General features: G+C 38.3%; 2 protein-coding genes across 8 annotated transcripts in view; both read left to right on the plus strand.

Moving 5' to 3' along the window:
• The window catches only part of zfpm2a (zinc finger protein, FOG family member 2a), a 162,212-nt gene extending 154,744 nt beyond the window's left edge, over nt 1-7,468 (plus strand). For all 3 annotated transcript variants that reach the window (XM_057339670.1, XM_057339672.1, XM_057339671.1), the window contains 3 exons: nt 2,119-2,325; nt 3,381-3,605; nt 4,010-7,468. In XM_057339670.1, coding sequence (XP_057195653.1) covers nt 2,119-2,325; nt 3,381-3,605; nt 4,010-6,459 — 2,882 coding nt within the window. In that variant the 3' untranslated portion in view covers nt 6,460-7,468. The remainder of the gene's footprint in view (nt 1-2,118; nt 2,326-3,380; nt 3,606-4,009) is intronic.
• A 4,254-nt stretch (nt 7,469-11,722) lies between these two features.
• LOC130558031 (uncharacterized) lies at nt 11,723-18,504 on the plus strand. 5 transcript variants are annotated; one of them, XM_057340233.1, is made up of 14 exons: nt 11,723-12,505; nt 12,617-12,673; nt 12,788-12,847; nt 14,109-14,165; nt 14,280-14,339; nt 15,072-15,128; nt 15,243-15,302; nt 15,415-15,474; nt 15,551-15,616; nt 15,709-15,774; nt 15,867-15,932; nt 16,025-16,050; nt 16,312-16,380; nt 16,711-18,504. In XM_057340233.1, the coding sequence occupies exons 1-14, from the start codon at nt 12,337-12,339 to the stop codon at nt 16,924-16,926; spliced, it is 1,089 nt and encodes a 362-aa protein (XP_057196216.1). In that variant the 5' UTR covers nt 11,723-12,336; the 3' UTR covers nt 16,927-18,504. The 5 variants fall into 5 exon arrangements, with proteins under 5 accessions (XP_057196216.1, XP_057196218.1, XP_057196217.1 ...); XM_057340235.1 differs by lacking the exon at nt 12,788-12,847; XM_057340234.1 differs by lacking the exon at nt 14,280-14,339 and having other exon boundaries at nt 11,724-12,505.
• The last annotated feature ends 481 nt before the right edge of the window (nt 18,505-18,985 follow it).

Genomic DNA, 18,985 nt, shown 5'->3' on the forward strand with positions numbered 1-18,985 from the left:
CTTTTCTGTGTTTTTTTAAACAGTTAAATGGGTGTATTGAAAATTCCCAAGCAAAGTGTTGGATCTAAACTGCAACATAAATGTACAGTAGACAGACAAACAGTCCATTTAAGAGCAACATATTAACTAGCATAATTGATATTTATCGATAACTCCCATTGTATATTGATTGTGTACAGTGTTTCGGATTAAACCAGGCAGAGTTATTCAATAAAAATGGGTTTAACTGTGAAAATTGTTTTTTTTAAATGTCAACTTGACTTTATTTGATTTCAACCTACGTAAGATAAGTATATAAAGTACCCTGCATTTTATGTTTTAAACTGAGATGGCAATAGAGGCGAAAGTTACAGATTACAGCTTTAACCTGTTAAGTGCCTGCAAATTCTAGCTATAATTTGTTGGGTTATATTGACCCCGCAAATGTTTTAATATAAAATAAATTACTTACATTTAATCTGTTTCTTTTTTACTCAAACTTTAACCAACCTAATAAAATATGGGAAATATATATATATATTAGTACGAAATGTTTTTTTGTCGTGTATATATTATATTTGTATATTTGATTTGATTTCTCTGAATTAAATTACAGGAACCAAAAGAAGATTTTAGTTCTAAGAATATTAATACTTAATACTAATAGTCAGTCATGGTTTAAAAATCAAGATACTTTTCAGAAGATGTCAAAGTTGTTTTGTGTTCAAGCTAGTGTAAAATAGCTGATATACTCAAACCTGTGAGCTGTCAGATTAGTATTGCTAATGAAAACAGAATATATTATATATAAATAAATAATCTCATTATGTTTTACATTAATACCTTGTGTTTTTTCAGTAATTAATTGCATTAAAATAATGTGTTTAATTAACAGATCATACAGCCGTGGAAAAAATTAAAAGACCATTTTTTAAAATTATTTTCAGTTATTCTGAATTTACTATTTATAGGTATGTCCTTAGGTAAAATGATCATTTTTGTTTCATTCTGTGAACAATATTTCTTCTAAATGTCAAATAAAAATATTGTTAATATTTCTATTTATTTGCAGAAAACAGGTCAAAATACTGTAACAGAAAAGATGCTGTTTTTTCAGATCTCAAATACTAAATAGAAACAAGTTCATATTCACGTTTAAGCAATACAACAGTAATATTTGTACATGCATTTAGGTAAAGTAAAAAAAACATATTTTTATTTGATAACCTTGATTTGATCACAGTTTTCATGCGTCTTGTAATGCTGTCAGTCTTTCACATTGCTGTTGGATGACTTTATGTCACTCCTGAAGTTTGATTTAGTTGAAATTACAGACACTGGACTGTAATGGACACAATACATCTAGAAATGCTGGTTAAATGAAAATTTGGAATGTTTTAGATAGGGCTGTCATGATTATGAAATTTGGCTGACGATTAATTGTCTAATAAATCATGGCGATTATGACGATTAATTGTCTGTTTTAGAGCTTTGACTTTTAATTCTCATACATTTTTTATTCAGCTTTGAAACGACCATATTGTTCTGAATATAAAGACTATGTTCTTTTTCTTGTAAATACATTGGAAAAAATTGGGTCATCATACTTAAGGTTTAGGGTTTTACCTGTCAATAATACAACCACCAAATACTTGTAAATTGATCAGGAGTGAATTGAAGCCACCATTAAAATACTATCAGTCATAGAAAAGCTTCTAGCCTGTTTTTTTCTCACTTGCAAGACTACAATAAAAGTTTACTTCTGTGTTAATGAGATTTTGGTAGACTGGTTTTCACACTGAAATAATATTAAATTGTACTGCAGGTTATTTTTATGGTATATGCTTTAGTTTTTTTAAGTGATTGTGTTGTGGTGGTACATTTTACAAGTATTACCATGCTTTAGTTACAATATATACACTAAAATATGCAATATGCAGATGCACTACAGCTCCCCCTAGTGTCTTCTATAGAGATGTGCAATAATTGCTGATCTGATGATCTGAAACCATCGCGATGAGGTCAAACAATCGCGATGAGATGATTATTTAATAATCGTGACAGCCCCAGGTTTAGCCATTAGCCATCAGAGCGGCAAACCCAGCAGTAATAATGTTTCGTGTGTTCTCTCTCCAACAGGTGGCCAACTGTGGTGCACCACAACCAAGAACATGATGGAAGGTGAGGAGCTGCTGGCATTCGCTGTGGACTTTGACTCTCGATTGCAGGCGGTCAATCACATGTCTCTCGGTGAGGGCATGTACCCAGCACGCCTTCTGGACACCATTCAACTCCTGCCCCAGCAAGCAGCGATGGCATCTATATTACCCACAGCTATAGTCAACAGTAAGCGTCATTTCTCTATTCACACACAAAGTCAATAACTGTACAGCGTACAGCCATTAATAACTGTCAACATACACTCTTACGATAAAGCTCGCTGTAAAACTTGGCTGCAATGACGCTGCATATGGGGTCTCACCTGTTTCCTACGGCTGTACTCTTTCGCTCGATCATTTGAGCCGGTTCAGAGGATATTACACACACACATACAGTATATAGCAGATTAACTTCTGCCAGAGGAGAAGATGAGCTCCACTTCGGTTCAGGGGTACAGTAAACATGATTGGACTTTGACCAACCTTGTAATTGCAAAATTCCAGCCATTTGCAAATTCTTTATTTGTTGACTTTATCAGGGCGGTCTTGAGTTCAGTTTGTCATGGAGAATGATGCTGCTGGCAGATGGTGCAGTGTTTTCAGTTGCCCTTGAGGAAAGGGCACAGGCCTGCAGGAATCATCTCTGTTGCCATGCAACATGAAAACAACCATAGAGTTTGTTTTATTTGAATATTTGAGATGTGTGAACAGACCATACATAAATCTCAAATATAGGATTTTTAGAATGGCATTTTTCTGAGAAAAGAAATTAGGGAAACCACAGGGTGGAATGATCTGTATTTGCTTTCTTAGCATGGCAAGAATACTAAGTTAAAGAGAGAGTTCACCCAAAAACGAGAATTCTTTTTTTCATTCCCTCACATTCATGTCTTTCAAAACCTGTATGACTTTCTATCTTCTGCAGAACACAAAAGATATTTTAAAGAATGTTGGTTACCAAACTACATTGGCCCACAGTGACTTCAATTGTATGGGCACAAAACCACTGTTGAGACATTTCTCAAAATATATTTTGTGTTCCACCGAAGAATGAGTCGCATGCAGTTTTTGAACAATGTAAGGGTACAAAAATCCTTTTTTATTTTTAGGTCAACTATGCCTTTAAAGATTTAAAAGTGTATTTATATGAAATGCATAACTAATTAGGTGACTGTAAATGTATAACGTGGAAAAAGAACACGCTTGAGTTTTGTCTTCACTTCCTTGTCTTGTCTCTTTCAGAGGATATCTTCCCCTGTAAAGCATGTGGGATATGGTACAGGAGTGAGCGAAACCTGCAGGCTCATCTGATGTATTACTGCAGTGGGCGGCAGAGGGAACCCGATAACGTTCCCGAAGAGACTGACGCCAATTCTCACCAAACGCCCAGCAACTGCCCTTTCCCACAATGCAACAAGAGCTTCAGTAGCCCTCGTGCTCTGGAGATGCACCTGAGCTCACACAGTGGTGAGTATGCTGACATCACAAATACATTTATGCTAAATATTTAATCATCATTTATTCACCCTCAAAACCGGTATTTGACTCTTTTGAAACAAAAGAAGATATTTTAAGAAATGTCTCTGCGGTTTTGTGTCAACAATAGAAGTCTATGGGGCCCAATATTGTTTGGTTACCAACATTTTTCAAAATAACTTTTGTGTTCTGCAGAAGAAAGAATGTCATACAAGTTTGAAATGACCTGAGTGTAAATAAATGATGAAACCATTTTCATTGTGTTAGACAAACCAGGTCACAGTTTATTGTTAACACAGATACAGATATAGAGAACTAAACACAGTGTGAATTCTGCAGTGATTGTTGTTGCATCAAGAAACAAGATTGAAAACAGTCTTTTATCTTTTTCACAGGTGTCAAAATGGAAGAGTCTCTTCCCCCTGGCACCAGCTTAAAATGCACAATCTGTAACTACACAGCGGATTCGCTCCTTACATTCCAGCATCACATCATCTCTCACCTGTCACAGGCTGCTTTCAGATGCAATCACTGTCACATCAGCTTCCAGAACCACAGGGAGCTTCTGCAGCACCAAGACCTACACGGCCACGCCGGCAAGATTCAGAGGGAGAGCGACAGTGAGAACTCCCCTAGAGGAGGAGAGGAAGGCCTGCAGACGGCACGAGCGGAACTCTCAGCCAGAAAAGACGCGGTCATGCAGAGTCCCAAGACCACACCCAACAAGGCCAACAGTCCTGACGGAGAGCTCGAAAGACCTGAGAAGAAACCTGCACCTGGACTTCAGAAGGGCGAGAGTCATCCGGGCAGCAAGGCTAGTTTCTCCTACACCAGAATCAAGTCCGAACCCTCAAGTCCACGGCTAGCCTCCTCTCCAGTTCAGCACAACATGGGCCCAACCTTTCCCATGGGTCCATTCTTGTCCCAGTTTGCGTTTTCCCAAGACATTTCCGTGGTGCCTCAAGCATCAGAGATTTTAGCAAAAATGTCAGAGCTGGTGCATCGCAGGCTACGCCACGGAGGGAATAGCTACCCACCTGTCATCTACAGTCCTCTGATGCCCAAAGGTGCGACATGCTTTGAATGCAACATCACCTTCAATAATCTGGATAACTACTTAGTTCACAAGAAGCACTACTGTAACAGTCGCTGGCAGCACATGGCAAAATCTCCCGATTTCTCGAGTGTTCCAGACAAGGTTTCCGATGCCATAAGTCCAAACAGCGGCCACAGTGCGGTCGGTATGCTCCCGGGATGCCTCCCATCAGACAACGACAGTCATCTTGTGACGACGGCATGCTTGAATTCGTCTGTTTTGGATATTATGAATGCTGGTGGGAAAGTGCCTGAGAAAGATCTCACCGGGCAGGTCAAAAAGGTCACAACGCCAACAGGTGTTGAGGATAGACTCGGAGGAAAACAGACGGAGGTCAAGAGTCCCAGTACATCTTTGGTTGAAAGTGACAACGACCCAAACAAGACCACTTGTGAAGCGTGCAACATCACCTTCAGTCGCCATGAAACGTTCATGGTTCACAAGCAGTACTACTGCGCCACCCGTCACGACCCTCCCATGAAACGTATGTCCGCTAAGGTGCCCGCCATGCAGCGGACCATGAGAACGCGCAAGCGGAGGAAGATGTATGAGATGTGTCTTCCCGACCAAGAGCAAAGGCATCCTGTAGGGCCACAGCCAGGATTCCTAGGAATGCCCACTTTGGGAAATCCTTGTACGTCCCAGGAGACTGTTGAAAGTCTAGTGGAACGCTTTCATCCGCGATGCGACATCTTTCCAGGCCTCGTCCCGAAACACTTAGATGCTTCTCTGGCAGTCTCCAAACCCATTCTCCCCCCCAAAGGTAACGCTATTGCAGACCCACAGGAACTAGATGCACCCATTGATCTCAGCAAAAAGTGCTCATCTGACAAGTCGTGCAACTCTCCCAAAAGACTGTTGGACTATCACGAATGTACCGTGTGTAAGATAAGTTTTAACAAAGTGGAGAATTACCTAGCCCACAAACAGAACTTTTGCCCGGTCACCACTGCTCAGCACGGTGAGATTGGCGGTCTGGAGCAGCCCATGTTCCCGGCGATGAAAACCGAAGGCAATAATTCTGATGACGTCTTTGACAAGAATTCTATAAAATGTGAGAAAAACGGCGGAAGCAAGCTGATGCTGCAAAATGGCGGTATGTTCCCACCGCACCTCGGGCAGGTGCCAGATCTGAAAGCTTTCAGTGAGCCGCAGATCATGTCATCTAAAGATGACAACAAGAACATGTTTTTGCCTCACTGTGTCTATCCCGGAGCAATAAAGAAGGTGAAAGGTACCGACCAATTATCACCGTATTTTGGGATAAAGACCAGCGACTACATGGCGGGAAGTCTGGTTATGCCGGGTGAGGCGACCGAACAGGAGCAGAGCAGCAATGGTGCAGGCGAGACGGGCACAGAACAACCCACAACCAACGGATGCCCCCATCCCAGCAAGGATCCTTTGCCTCTGCTGCCCAAAAACCGGGGCATGGTGATCGTCAACGGTGGACATAAAGAGGAGCGTCAGACACCAGCAACACCCCAACAGGAGAACCAGCCTGAGGAGCAAACGTCCCCCGCGTGGGGCTCCGAGAACCCTCCCGACTCGAACGAGAATGTATCGCCCACATCTAAATCACCCATTGAGGAATCCGCACCCATCGCCAAAGGCATAAACGGGTCGGCGCAGCCCGCGGGCGGCGGCAAGTACTGCCGCTTGTGTGACATCCAGTTCAATAACTTGTCAAACTTTATCACTCACAAGAAGTTTTACTGCTCGTCACATGCCGCCGAGCACGTGAAATGAAATGGCGCTCCACTCTCCCCGATCCTTTTCACTTTTTTTGGGTACAAGGTCGTGTCTGAAATAGTGCATCATGCAGTTTTATATGCTGCTTGTGGACAATCAAGAGAAGCTTCTTTGTTTTTCATTATTTGAAGACTTAATGCAAAACGATGACAAAAAAAATCCAAGTGTAATATTGGTGCCACTTTCACCTTTTATTTATTTTACAATCAGTATTAATAGAAGTAGTGCTCTTAATTTAAATTCAAAGAAAGTTTATATCAGAGTTGTTTGTAATGTTAATGTATAGTCATTCTTGTGTAGCAGACATATTGTTTACAATGTATGTTAGGTTCAAGGAGACCATAGGTGCAGAATACGAAACTGAAATGCGGTTTAGACTCAACAATAGCTACTGGAGCACTTGTGTATTCTTATTTGCTGGTACCGTTTGTGTACATGCCGAAATGTGCAGTTTGATACTCTTGACTTTAGCCTTAAAACAGTTTTATCCAGGCACAAATCCGCAGCTCATATTTCGGCATGTACACATTTTGGCTTTTGCATATATATGTTGCTGTTTGTCTCTGTGTCTTTTCTTCGACTCAGAATTGGATGTGTCATTGAGGATGGCAGCATTGCTGTATAGTACTCGTATTTCTGTTTGCTGATACACCTTGTTCTCCCTTTTAAAAATTTGCTCTCAGCGCAATACTTTGTATAAAAACGTTTGGAAAAAAGGCGAACGGGAACATTATGGAAAACAGTATTATAAATGGGGAGGACAGCAGCCATTTCTTACTCATGAACAAAAAAATGAAATTGTACAAAAGGCTGGCTTATTGGTGGTTAGTGGTGGGCGGGATGAAGGGGAATACTGTAAAAATGATCATTCCAATGTCCTTATGTAAGAAAAAATATTTCTTAAAAATGTTGTTGCTATGCATGTATATGGATGGAATAAAATTCCAGATCTGTTGGAAATTTTTATTTTGATGTGGTGTCAATTAAACTTCAATCCTCAGGATAAACAGACCATTTTGGCTGTCTTCTTTCAGAATTACTTTTGTACTGGTCACATTTAACTCTTAAAAAAGAATAGAAAAAAAAATCTACAAATTCGTTTACTCGTTCTGTTATTTGTGTGATTCGATAAATTCCTATAGGACTTTTCATTTATACGTCACAGCAGCCGCATTGGCTGCTTTGGCCAGTTGCAGATACGCCAAAGAGTCTGCCATATTGGAAAGGGCAAACCGCTGTTTAAACGCATACATGCGAACAGGGAGGTGCGTTTTATCTGGACAGCTAATTAGCACAACAGCATTTACATTTCTAAACAGGTTTCAGTGGTTTACGATCTATTGCTTTTATACATATTTAGAGTACAGAACATTCTGTTTCCGGGTACAAAAAAACTTTGATAGTTATGCTTACAAATATTAATAGTCATGAGGAAAACTCAATGATGCATGTCAGGTATTTGGATTATTTTGTTAGTTAATAATGGACAAATGTACGATGTTGTCAGAAGTTGTGGGATATCAGTTTCCGGTTTGCTTTCGCATCGCCAATGTGGGTATTTCTAAAATGACTTAACATTACCTAAACAACGATCGGGGAAAACCCCATTTCTGTAAAAATGTATTTATAATAAACACTAGCTGCTGTCGAACATTATCTGCCATTGACGAACAACTTCAAAGTTGTTTTAATTTAGCAAATTGTTACATTATATTTGACTACAGTATGCATAGGTTTAAGATTTCTCAGGAGTGTGTTGTCGATGTGAAGGTGTCTTGAAAGAGACTCATTTTGGTGGCGTCATCATGTAGTGCACTATTCTCTTGGTTCACAGAGGTTATAATGGTTGTGGCTAGAAGGGATACAGCTACCTCCACTGGGCATGCGCACTTCAATACCGCATCATTTTTGTTAATTACTTACTTAATTACTATTTGTTTTGTCTATGGTGGCTTTATATAATGGTGTTTTAAAATACGAGCACAATATCGGCTTCTCTTCCCAAAAGCATTGTTATTGTCACAAAAGATTGATAGATTGTCAGTTATCTCATGTTGTAACACTAACATTGTCCTTATGTGTGACTGAGTGTTGCCTATACAAGGTTAGGACCTAATAAATAATCAATACTGACATAAAAACATAACGTTTTCACATGTAAAATAGATTTTTTTAATACTGATGATACTCAACTTTATATTTCCTCGAAGCCTCATGAAACACAGCAGTTCCATCGAATAATGGAATGCATAGGCAATATAAAAAAATGGATGAGTAACAACTGTTTATTACTGAACTCGGACAAAACAGAAGTGTTACTTATTGGACCGAAAACTGCTGTAGGTAACAACCAAGACTACTGCCTAACTATTGATGGATGTTCCATAAAACCCTCGTCGTCAGCAAAGAATCTCGGCGTTCTATTTGATAGTAATCTGTCATTTGAAAGCCATGTTGCCAACACCTGTAAAATTGCATTTTTCCATTTTAAGAATATATCTAAACTACGTCATATGCTGTCACTGTCAGATGCAGAGAAGTTAATTCATGCATTCATGACATCAAGACTAGAATACTGTAATGCACTGTTAGGTGGTTGCCCTGCAGGCTTATTACAAAAACTCCAACTGATCCAAAACGCGGCAGCTCGAGTTCTTACACGTACAAAAAAGTATGAACATATTAGCCCAGTTCTGTCAACCTTGCACTGGTTACCTATAAAGCATCGCATTAACTTTAAAATCTTGCTTATTACCTGTTAAGCCCTACATGGTTTAGCTCCTCAGTACTTGAGTGAACTCCTCTTGTATTACAGTCCTTCATGTGCATTACGCTCTCAGGCGTCCTGTGAGTTGGTAATACCTAGAATTTCAAAATCAAGTGCAGGTGGTAGATCCTTTTCCTATCTAGCGTCTAAACTTTGGAATAGTCTTCCCTGCACTGTCCGGGAGGCAGACACACTGTCAGTTTAAATCTAGACTAAAGACACATCTTTTTAATCTTGCATACACTACACTTCCATAATATAAATCTTCTGAGGGTTTAGGCTGCATTAGTTAGATCAACCGGAACCAGGAACACAACTGACGTACTTGTTGCATCAAACAGTGCAGAACAGAACTCTACTCTCAGCCAGTCTTGTCTCATTGTTAAAGGTTACCACAGCGAGCAGGACGCACTTCATGCCCTGACCTGATGATAGAGCGGAGAATGGGAAGTGGCAACCTGACAAGAGCTGAGATGATAGAGCTGGATAAAGAAGGACGTGGTGACTTGACACATCTTCACTACAAAATTTCAAATGCTATTAGATTATTAATGATAATCTTAAATCTATAATTTACCTTATTAGTAAGTTTATTTATTTTTATTTAGCCTTGTTGTGCAAGCACTGTCGAGCTTGTTCAGAGGCAGCAGCTTTTGCCAGAGGGGAACTGGAATCCCCTGGTTGGGCCTGGGTTCTCCTGAGGTTTATTTTCTCGATTGGAGTTTTGGGTTCCTCGCCACCGTTTGCATACTGTTTGCACTATTTGCCTGGCCGGGGGGCTGTTTTAGAATTTTAAAGTTCTACTTAATTAATATTGCATAAAGGAATTTATAGTCTGTTTAATGTTTGACCTGTGTTTCTCTCTCCTTTATCTTAAATATGTGCTTTCACTATGCGTGTCTGTGTGTGTCTGTGTGTGTGTGTGTGTGTGTGCGTGTGTGTGTGTGTGTGTGTGTGTGTGTGTGTGTGTGCGTGCGTGCGTCCGTGTGTCTGCGCGTCCGTGTGTGTGTCTATGTCTATGTGTGTTAGTACGTGTGCATATTGTGTGTGTGGAGGGTCTGTATGTGGGTATGTCTGTCTTCTGTGTTTTCACCTTTTTCTTGTTTTTACAGGTATAACTTTAATTATTTTGCTTATAGTCAATATGTCTTATGTACAGCTGCTTAGAAAACAATGAAAATTGTAAAAAAGCATATAAATAAAGTTGAGTTGAGAGTTGAGTTGAGTTAATACGGTTGCCCTAGCCAAAAATATGCTCTTGTTGCTGTCATCTGGTGGTGTAGCCAATGGACGGGCCTTGCCAGACATAGCTACACCCACAAATATGTAATTTTTACTATACAAATTCTTTATTTAATGTTGTTTAATTTGGTTCAGTCAGAATTTAAATCCATCAGTGTGTAAATCTGTGAGTTTGTACGGGAAGAATGTGTCAACAGCGCTTGATAAACTTTCAACAACATGAAAAAAGACCCCAATGCCAACTACGAATTCCTCCCTGAGAACATCACAGACTGGCCAGTAGGACTTTTTGTGCAAAAAGGTCAGAGAAAATTGAATAATCAAAGGTTTGGGTGTCATAGTAGACTATTAAAGACTTTTTGTTATTCAAAAGTTATTTTTATATGTTACAGGAACAGTTGGAAACTGGAAGAACTCCTTAAGCGTTGCTCAGAGTGAGCGCTTTGACCACATTTACCATGACAGAAAGATCTCATCTTTAACTGGGACTTTCACTGATGAAATTATGTCATGAAATGTTATGAGTCTAACATGTAAATACACAGTCCACCAAACGGATTTTCTCACTGTACAGTTTTATGACTGTCTATTAATAGCATAATGTAAGCCTATGGCTAGAGAATAAAAATAAGAGTCCTGCACTCCAGTTTTGCCTTCACTCAGCTTTTCTGCATGTATTTTGGCAATTCCAGTGGCTGTTGAATTTCATCAAAACAAACCTCATGAATGACATGAAGTCAGTCAACACCAATATGAAAGACTGAGAGAATGCAAAGACGTATGAAAGTTGAAAAAAATATATATTCAACTGATCATAAAATACATGTAAAATACTCAGTATTGTGTTTTTTAAGGTATTCAAGATCTGAAAACATTACATCTTTTTATAATTTTCACAGTTTTTTTTCCATTTTTGTTATTTTGATTTTCTGCAAATAAATTGTAAAAACATTTTAGAGGAATGTTGTCACTAATTCACAGAATGTACCGAAAGTCATAATTTCACTTAGCTGCATGTACATATAAATACAAACAGTAACAATTGACTTAAAGAGTCTTAAAGAGTAATTGACTTAATAGCTATAATAATTATTATAAAATAATAAATATAAATTATAATCAGGGCTGGAAATGGAAGGAAACACAAGGAAACAGAGTCCATGGAGTGAGTTTCAAGTTCCACCCCAAAATGTAGATGATTTTCATCTTTTATCCTTGAAATAGCCTTCATGCACATAACTCTATGCTCATTTCATATAGGCCTACATAATCTGGCAATTTCTGTATCTATTGTATAATCTTGGCCATTTCCAGCAATGGTTATAATAATATCCAAATATTAATAGGAAAGCACCATGACTGCATGTGTTAGCTATTTATAGAAAAAAAGAGATAGCGATGATAAATAATAAAAACTGATAAGTAACTGGCCAGTGATTGAACAGTGTTTGGAAGCTAAAGTAAAAATTACAGACATTATAAAAGCATAGACACAATAAATTGATCATCTGTGATTTTCAGCCAATTTACGCAAAATGTCATTTTAGACCCATTGTTTGTGGAAAAGTGTCTTAGCAGACTGTGGATTGCGTTTGTAAAATGATCGTAACAATATAAAAATTAAACAAGAACTCAGAGAAAGGGATATTTACGAATTTTATTAACAGTTTGTAAGTTACTCGGTCGGATTTTAACAAATGACCAAGATGTTATTGCTTTAAATCTCTGATAAGATCAGCGCTTCAAACCCAACGCGTTGCTTCCCTTATTACGTCACGACCCAATGAGTGTTCTTAACCTCACGCGCAGTAGAACAAACATCATTAATAACGGCACATTTTGCAGTTTACTCGCTGATCACAGTCATGGCTGTCTTTCGAGTTGAGAAAGTTTTGCGATTTATTTTTGCGGTTAAAAGTGAAGAGAATCCCAAGCAGAAACCTCCAAGTTTCAGCGGGATTCCTCCTTTCTGCAGCGTTGCTGGAGAAGAAAAACCACCGGGGCCTTCTGTGGATCCCGAGGTCTTCGTCACAGGTAAAACACATTTTCTCTATATGTGGCTAATGTCAAATGTGCCCAGAAATGTATAATATATGCCCACAGAGTAAGAACAATGTCCGTTCATGTGTTTTTGTATTATTATAGCAAATATGAGCGAGGACGAAGTCTTCCAGGATGCCCTGTCTGAGGTCTTCGTCACAGGTAAAACACATTTTCTTCATATGTGGCTAATGTCAAATGTGCACAGAAATGTATAAAGTATCCCAGAGGGAAAGAGAAACTTCCGTTTATGAAGTGATTTTATTATTATTATAGCAAATGTGAGTGAAGACGAAGACGACTTTGTGGATGCAGTGTCAGAGGTCTTCGTCACAGGTAAAACACATTTTCTCTATCAATGTTGCTAATGTCAGTTATGCACAGCAATGTATAAGCAATGTTTTTGTCATATATATATATATAGCACACACAAGCTGGGAATCGCTGTACATCTTCTTTACATGTAGCTAATATAAATTCTGCACAACAAGAACCATGTCTCTTAATCAAGGTTTTTATTATTATATTTATAGCAAATGCAAGCAAGGAATCATTGACACAAGTCGCCGAGGAGGTAAACGTCCTTTATTTTATGTCTTGTAATGGCAAGTTAAAACAGAAGGATACATTTTATTCTATTTTTACTTTAAAAGATTATGCACATTTTGATCACTATACTTACAGAATGTTTTGGTTATTAAATCTTTTTATTTTAGTAGTCACATAACAATCTCACCCACCCAAGTCAGATGTTTACATGAATGCAAAACGAATAATATCAGTAATGCTATCTGAATAATTTAGAAATGTACTGCACAGTCATAGTTTATTGTATTAATTATTTGTGCTTCTTTTTGGATTATTCCACCTTAAAAGCACTTTACTTTACTTTTATTGCCCTTGAATAACATGCTCGGACACCCAGTGTATAAATCATACAGATTGTATTGTATTGTATTGCATGCCAATCTGAGGCGCTTAGTAATTGTGATTTCTGTGTATCACTGCAGCTGTACAAGAGTATTATCTTTGTTATTCTAGACATTATTCTCTTTTTATATTATTTATTGTAAAGATGGCATCTCAGATGACCGAAACGAGCGGTTCTCAGCTTCCTACAATCAACAAGGAAGCTCGGATGAAAAAACCTCCTGGCAAAAAGGAAAGGAGGGCAAAGGCCATCAAAGTCTTCTTCAAGAGAAAGTGGAAGGCGTTTAAACATACCTTCACAGAGTGCCTAAAGGGCGACACAGATTCACAGTTGGAACTGAGTGTTGTTGCCACTCGGCCTTCTGTGGATCCCGAGGTCTTCGTCACAGGTAAAACATATATTCTCTGTATCTGGCTAGTGTCAAATCTGCACAGGAATATATAATATATTCCACAGAGTAAGAACAATGTCCGTTCATGAATATATTTTTATAATTATAGCAAATATGAGAGCGGTAGAAGTCTTCGAGGATGTCGTGCCAGAGGTCTTCGTCACAGGTAAAACACATTTTCTCTATATGTGGCTAATGTCAAATCTGCACAGCAATGTATAATATATGCCCACAGAGAAAGATTAAAGTCTGCTCGTGTTTTTTTATTATTATAGCAAATACGAGCGAGGACGAAGTCTTCCAGGATGCCCTGTCTGAGTTCTTCGTCACAGGTAAAACGTCTTTTCTCCATATGTGGCTAATGTCAAATGTGCACAGAAATGTATAAAGTATCCCAGAGGGAAAGAGAAACGTCCGTTTATGAAGTGTTTTTATTATTATTATAGCAAATGTGAGTGAAGACGAAGACGACTTTGTGGATGCAGTGTCAGAGGTCTTCGTCACAGGTAAAACACATTTTCTCTTTACGTGGCTAATGTCAAATCAGCACAGCAATGTATAATGTATACTCACAGAGTAAGATCAATGTCCGTTGATAAAGTGTTTTCATTATTATAGAAAATATGAGTGAGGACGAGCATGACTTTGAGGATGTCCTGTCTGAGGTCTTTGTCACAGGTAAAACACATTTTCTCTATATGTTGCTAATGTCCGTAATGCAATGTATAAGCAATGTTGTTTTTCTCATATATAGCACACACAAGCATGGAATCTCTGTACGACAAGGCGACGCGGTCTTCAGATGACATGTTTGTTACAGGTGAAGCGCGTCATCTTTACATTTAGCTAATATTAACTCTACAAAGCAAGAACTATGTCTCTTAATCAAGGTTTTTATTTGTACATTTATAGCAAATGCAAGCATGGAATCTCTGTTTGACGAGGCAGAGATGTCTTCAGATGACATGTTCGTTACAGGTGAAGCTTTTCTCTACCTGGCTAGTGTCAAATTGCACAGAATATATAAATATTCCACGAGTAAGAACAATGTCGTTCATGAATTATTTATAATTATAGCAATGAGAGCGGTAGAAGTCTTCGAGGATGTCGTGCCAGAGGTCTTCGTCACAGGTAAAACACATTTTCTCTATATGTGGCTAATGTCAAATCTCACAGCAATGTATAATATATGCCCACAGAGAAAGATTAAAGTCTGCTCGTGTTTTTTTATTATATAGCAAATACGAGCGAGGACGAAGTCTTCCAGGATGCCCTGTCTGAGTTCTTCGTCACAGGTAAAACGTCTTTTCTCCATATGTGGCTAATGTCAAATGTGCACAGAAATGTATAAAGTATCCCAGAGGGAAAGAGAAACGTCCGTTTATGAAGTGTTTTTATTATTATTATAGCAAATGTGAGTGAAGACGAAGACGACTTTGTGGATGCAGTGTCAGAGGTCTTCGTCACAGGTAAAACACATTTTCTCTTTACGTGGCTAATGTCAAATCAGCACAGCAATGTATAATGTATACTCACAGAGTAAGATCAATGTCCGTTGATAAAGTGTTTTCATTATTATAGAAAATATGAGTGAGGACGAGCATGACTTTGAGGATGTCCTGTCTGAGGTCTTTGTCACAGGTAAAACACATTTTCTCTATATGTTGCTAATGTCCGTAATGCAATGTATAAGCAATGTTGTTTTTCTCATATATAGCACACACAAGCATGGAATCTCTGTACGACAAGGCGACGCGGTCTTCAGATGACATGTTTGTTACAGGTGAAGCGCGTCATCTTTACATTTAGCTAATATTAACTCTACAAAGCAAGAACTATGTCTCTTAATCAAGGTTTTTATTTGTACATTTATAGCAAATGCAAGCATGGAATCTCTGTTTGACGAGGCAGAGATGTCTTCAGATGACATGTTTGTTACAGGTGAAGCGCGTCATCTTTACATTTAGCTAATATTAACTCTACAAAGCAAGAACTATGTCTCTTAATCAAGGTTTTTATTTGTACATTTATAGCAAATGCAAGCATGGAATCTCTGTTTGACGAGGCAGAGATGTCTTCAGATGACATGTTTGTTACAGGTGAAGCGCGTCATCTTTACATTTAGCTAATATTAACTCTGCAAAGCAAGAACTATGTCTCTTAATCAAGGTTTTTATTTGTACATTTATAGCAAACGCAAGAAGGAAATCAGTGGAGGTAAATATTCTTTATTTTATTTCTTGTAAAGGCAAGTGAAAACAGAAGGCTAACTGTTATTGTATTTTTATTTAAAAGATTTATGCACATTTTGATCACTATACTTAAAGACAAAAAAAATATTTTAGTAGTCACCCAAGTCAGATGTATACATGATTGCTAAACAAATAATATCAGTAATGCTGTCTGTGAATAATTTAAAAAATGTCCTGCACAGTCATTGTTTATTGTATAAATTATTTGTGCTTCTTTTTGGATTAGCACATAGATTATTTCGCCTCGCTACCGAAGTACGAGTACATTTATTCAATTAATGGCCTGCGACAAAAGGTAAGACATGTTTTGTAGTTTATCTTGTTTGCTGTGTTTTATTTAATGTGTGGTCTATGTTATATGTCCAATATCTATTTTTGATACTTCAGATTTGGTTTCAAATATCAATACTTAAAATGTAAAACTCGTATCTGAAAGGAAAGCACTTTAATTTACATTTATTGACTTTGAAAACGTGTGCTCTGGCACCCAGTGTGTAAATCATACAGCTTGTATTGTATTGTATGCCAAATCTGAGGCACTTAGTGATTTTTGCATATCACTGCAGCTGTACAAGAGTATCTTTGTCATTCTAGACATTATTCTCTCTCTCTTTTTTTTGTACAGTGGGCAGCTAAAATGGCAGAAAGAAGCGGTTCTCAGCCTCCTACAACCGATAAGGAACGTCCTGGCAAAAAGAAAAGGGGGGCAAAGGCCATCAAGGCCTTCTTTAAGAAAAATTGGAAGAAGCTGAAACACACCCTCTCAGAGAGCCCAAAGTGCGAGCCAAATTTGCGGGTGGAACTGAAGGGGAACGAAAAAATGTCGAAAAAATATCTGTAGTGCAGACGCAACACTGTTTAGTGTTGCCGTTTGTAAGTGTATGCGTTTGTAAGCTTTTAGTATTGCCGTTTGTTAAAATAGGCGTTTGTTAGCGTTTAGAGTTGGCGATTAGTGTTGCCGTTTTTTAGTGTAGGTGTTTGTTAGCTTTTAGTGTGGCCGTTTGTTAGCGTAGGCATTTGTTAGCGTTGGCGTTTAGTGTTGCCGTTTTTTAGTGTAAGCGTTTGTTAGCTTTTAGTGTTGCCGTTTGTTAGTGTAGGCATTTGTTAGCGTTTAGTGTTGCCGTTTAGTGTTGCCGTTTTTTAGTGTAGGCGTTTGTTAGCTTTTAGTGTTGCCGTTTGTTAGCGTAGGCATTTGTTAGCGTTTAGTGTTGCCGTTTAGTGTTGCCATTTTTTAGTGTTGGAGTTTGTTATCATTTAGTTTTGCCGTTTGTAAGTGTATGCGTTTGGTAGCTTTTAGTATTGCTGTTTGTTAAAATAGGCGTTTGTTAGCGTTTAGAGTTGGCATTTAGTGTTGCCGTTTTTTAGTGTAGGTGTTTCTTAGCTTTTAGTGTGGCCGTTTGTTAGCGTAGGCATTTGTTAGCGTTTAGTGTTGGCATTTAGTATTGTTGTTTTTTAGTGTAGGCGTTTGTTAGCTTTCAGTTTTGTCGTTTGTTACAATAGGCATTTGTTAGCGTTTAGTGTTGCCGTTTTTTAGTGTAGGCGTTTGTTGGTATTTAGTGTTTTGCCGTTTGTTAGCGTAGGTGTTTGTTAAAATAAAATAAAATTTATATTCATATCATATTTAAGTGAGTAAGTAAAAATTACAATGTTGATAAGTAACGTTTTAGCTCCTTAAAATAAAGTATGACAAGATGACAAAATATTAAAAAAAAACTTTTCCCAGGAAAACAGATCATGCGAGGAAAATAAAGCATTAAAGAGAGTTAGAAAATATGACTAATGTGTCCAGAAACCATTTCAAAGCAGCAATCAAGAAATTTACCGATGACTTTAACCCTCAAACCTTTTTTATCCCTTTTTGTGCAAAAAGTGCCCACTATAATGAGCAGACATTTTACACTCTTTCATGAACGTCACGCACACACCACGACCAAAAATGTGCAAATCATTGACACATAGGCTAACGTTTCTGATAGTACGACATAACAAAAAATGAACAGCAGCAACAATAATACTGGACAGAATGATGCTGGACTGAAGTATAATTCCATATTCAGTTTGATTTGTATTAAAACTGTGCTCTGATTTCAGTTGCAGTTATATTTACAAAGAGTCTTCGAGTCATTTCTCACTACATGTGTAATCCACGTTGTGAGATACTCTCCTACTTATTAGCGTGTAAATTATATTCAGGCCACTTTGGCATTGCGATCGCTAAAATACACACACAGCTGCATGTTCAAACTCTGTGTCCTTTACGTGCTAAACCCGTCACTCACGATTCATCACATCTCATAAACGACGGCAGATTGATTGACAGGTCTCCCTATTCCAGATATGATTGGTTAAACTGAACTATTAAGGCCTGGGTTAAGGAGAAATGTGTTGATGAGTGCACTACACATTATTTTCGAACGTAGTAAAATACTTGACTAAATAAAAGCAAAGAAAAGGCAAGCTGCTTGGGCGGGTTTTTAATTTCATAAGCAGCCCAAATTTTGTCACCTGCCCAATATTCTCCAGTCTAACCATAAAAGAAGCAACCTGTCAGTGTCGAATTCGCTCACTATTTTCATATTCTTTTAGATTTAGATTTAGATTCAACTTTATTGTCATTGCACATGTACAAGTACAAGGCAACGAAATGTGACCTCTGCATTTAACCCATCCAGAGAGTAGTGAACACACGCACAGCAAGTGGTGAACACACGTACCCGGAGCAGTGGGCAGCTATCACTGCAGCCCCGGGGAGCAAGTAGGGGTAAGGTGCCTTGCTCAAGGGCACCTCAGTTGTTACCCGCCGGCCCTGGGAATCGAACCGGCAACCTTCTGGTCACGAGTCCGACTCTCTAACCATTAGGCCACAACTGAATAGAAATTATCCCCAATCAGATTCACAA

The sequence above is a fragment of the Triplophysa rosa genome, linkage group LG8, assembly GCF_024868665.1.
Source record: "Triplophysa rosa linkage group LG8, Trosa_1v2, whole genome shotgun sequence".
In the NCBI taxonomy this organism is placed as follows: Eukaryota; Metazoa; Chordata; class Actinopteri; order Cypriniformes; family Nemacheilidae; genus Triplophysa; species Triplophysa rosa.

Coding starts and splice junctions, on each gene's coding strand:
- LOC130558031 (XM_057340233.1), top strand. CDS start 12,337: ATGGCTGTCTTTCGAGTTGAGAAAGTTTTGCGATTTATTTTTGCGGTT. Junction 15,475..15,550: donor GTCTGAGGTCTTTGTCACAG/GTAAAACACATT, acceptor TCTCATATATAG/CACACACAAGCATGGAATCT. Junction 15,933..16,024: donor AGATGACATGTTTGTTACAG/GTGAAGCGCGTC, acceptor GTACATTTATAG/CAAACGCAAGAAGGAAATCA.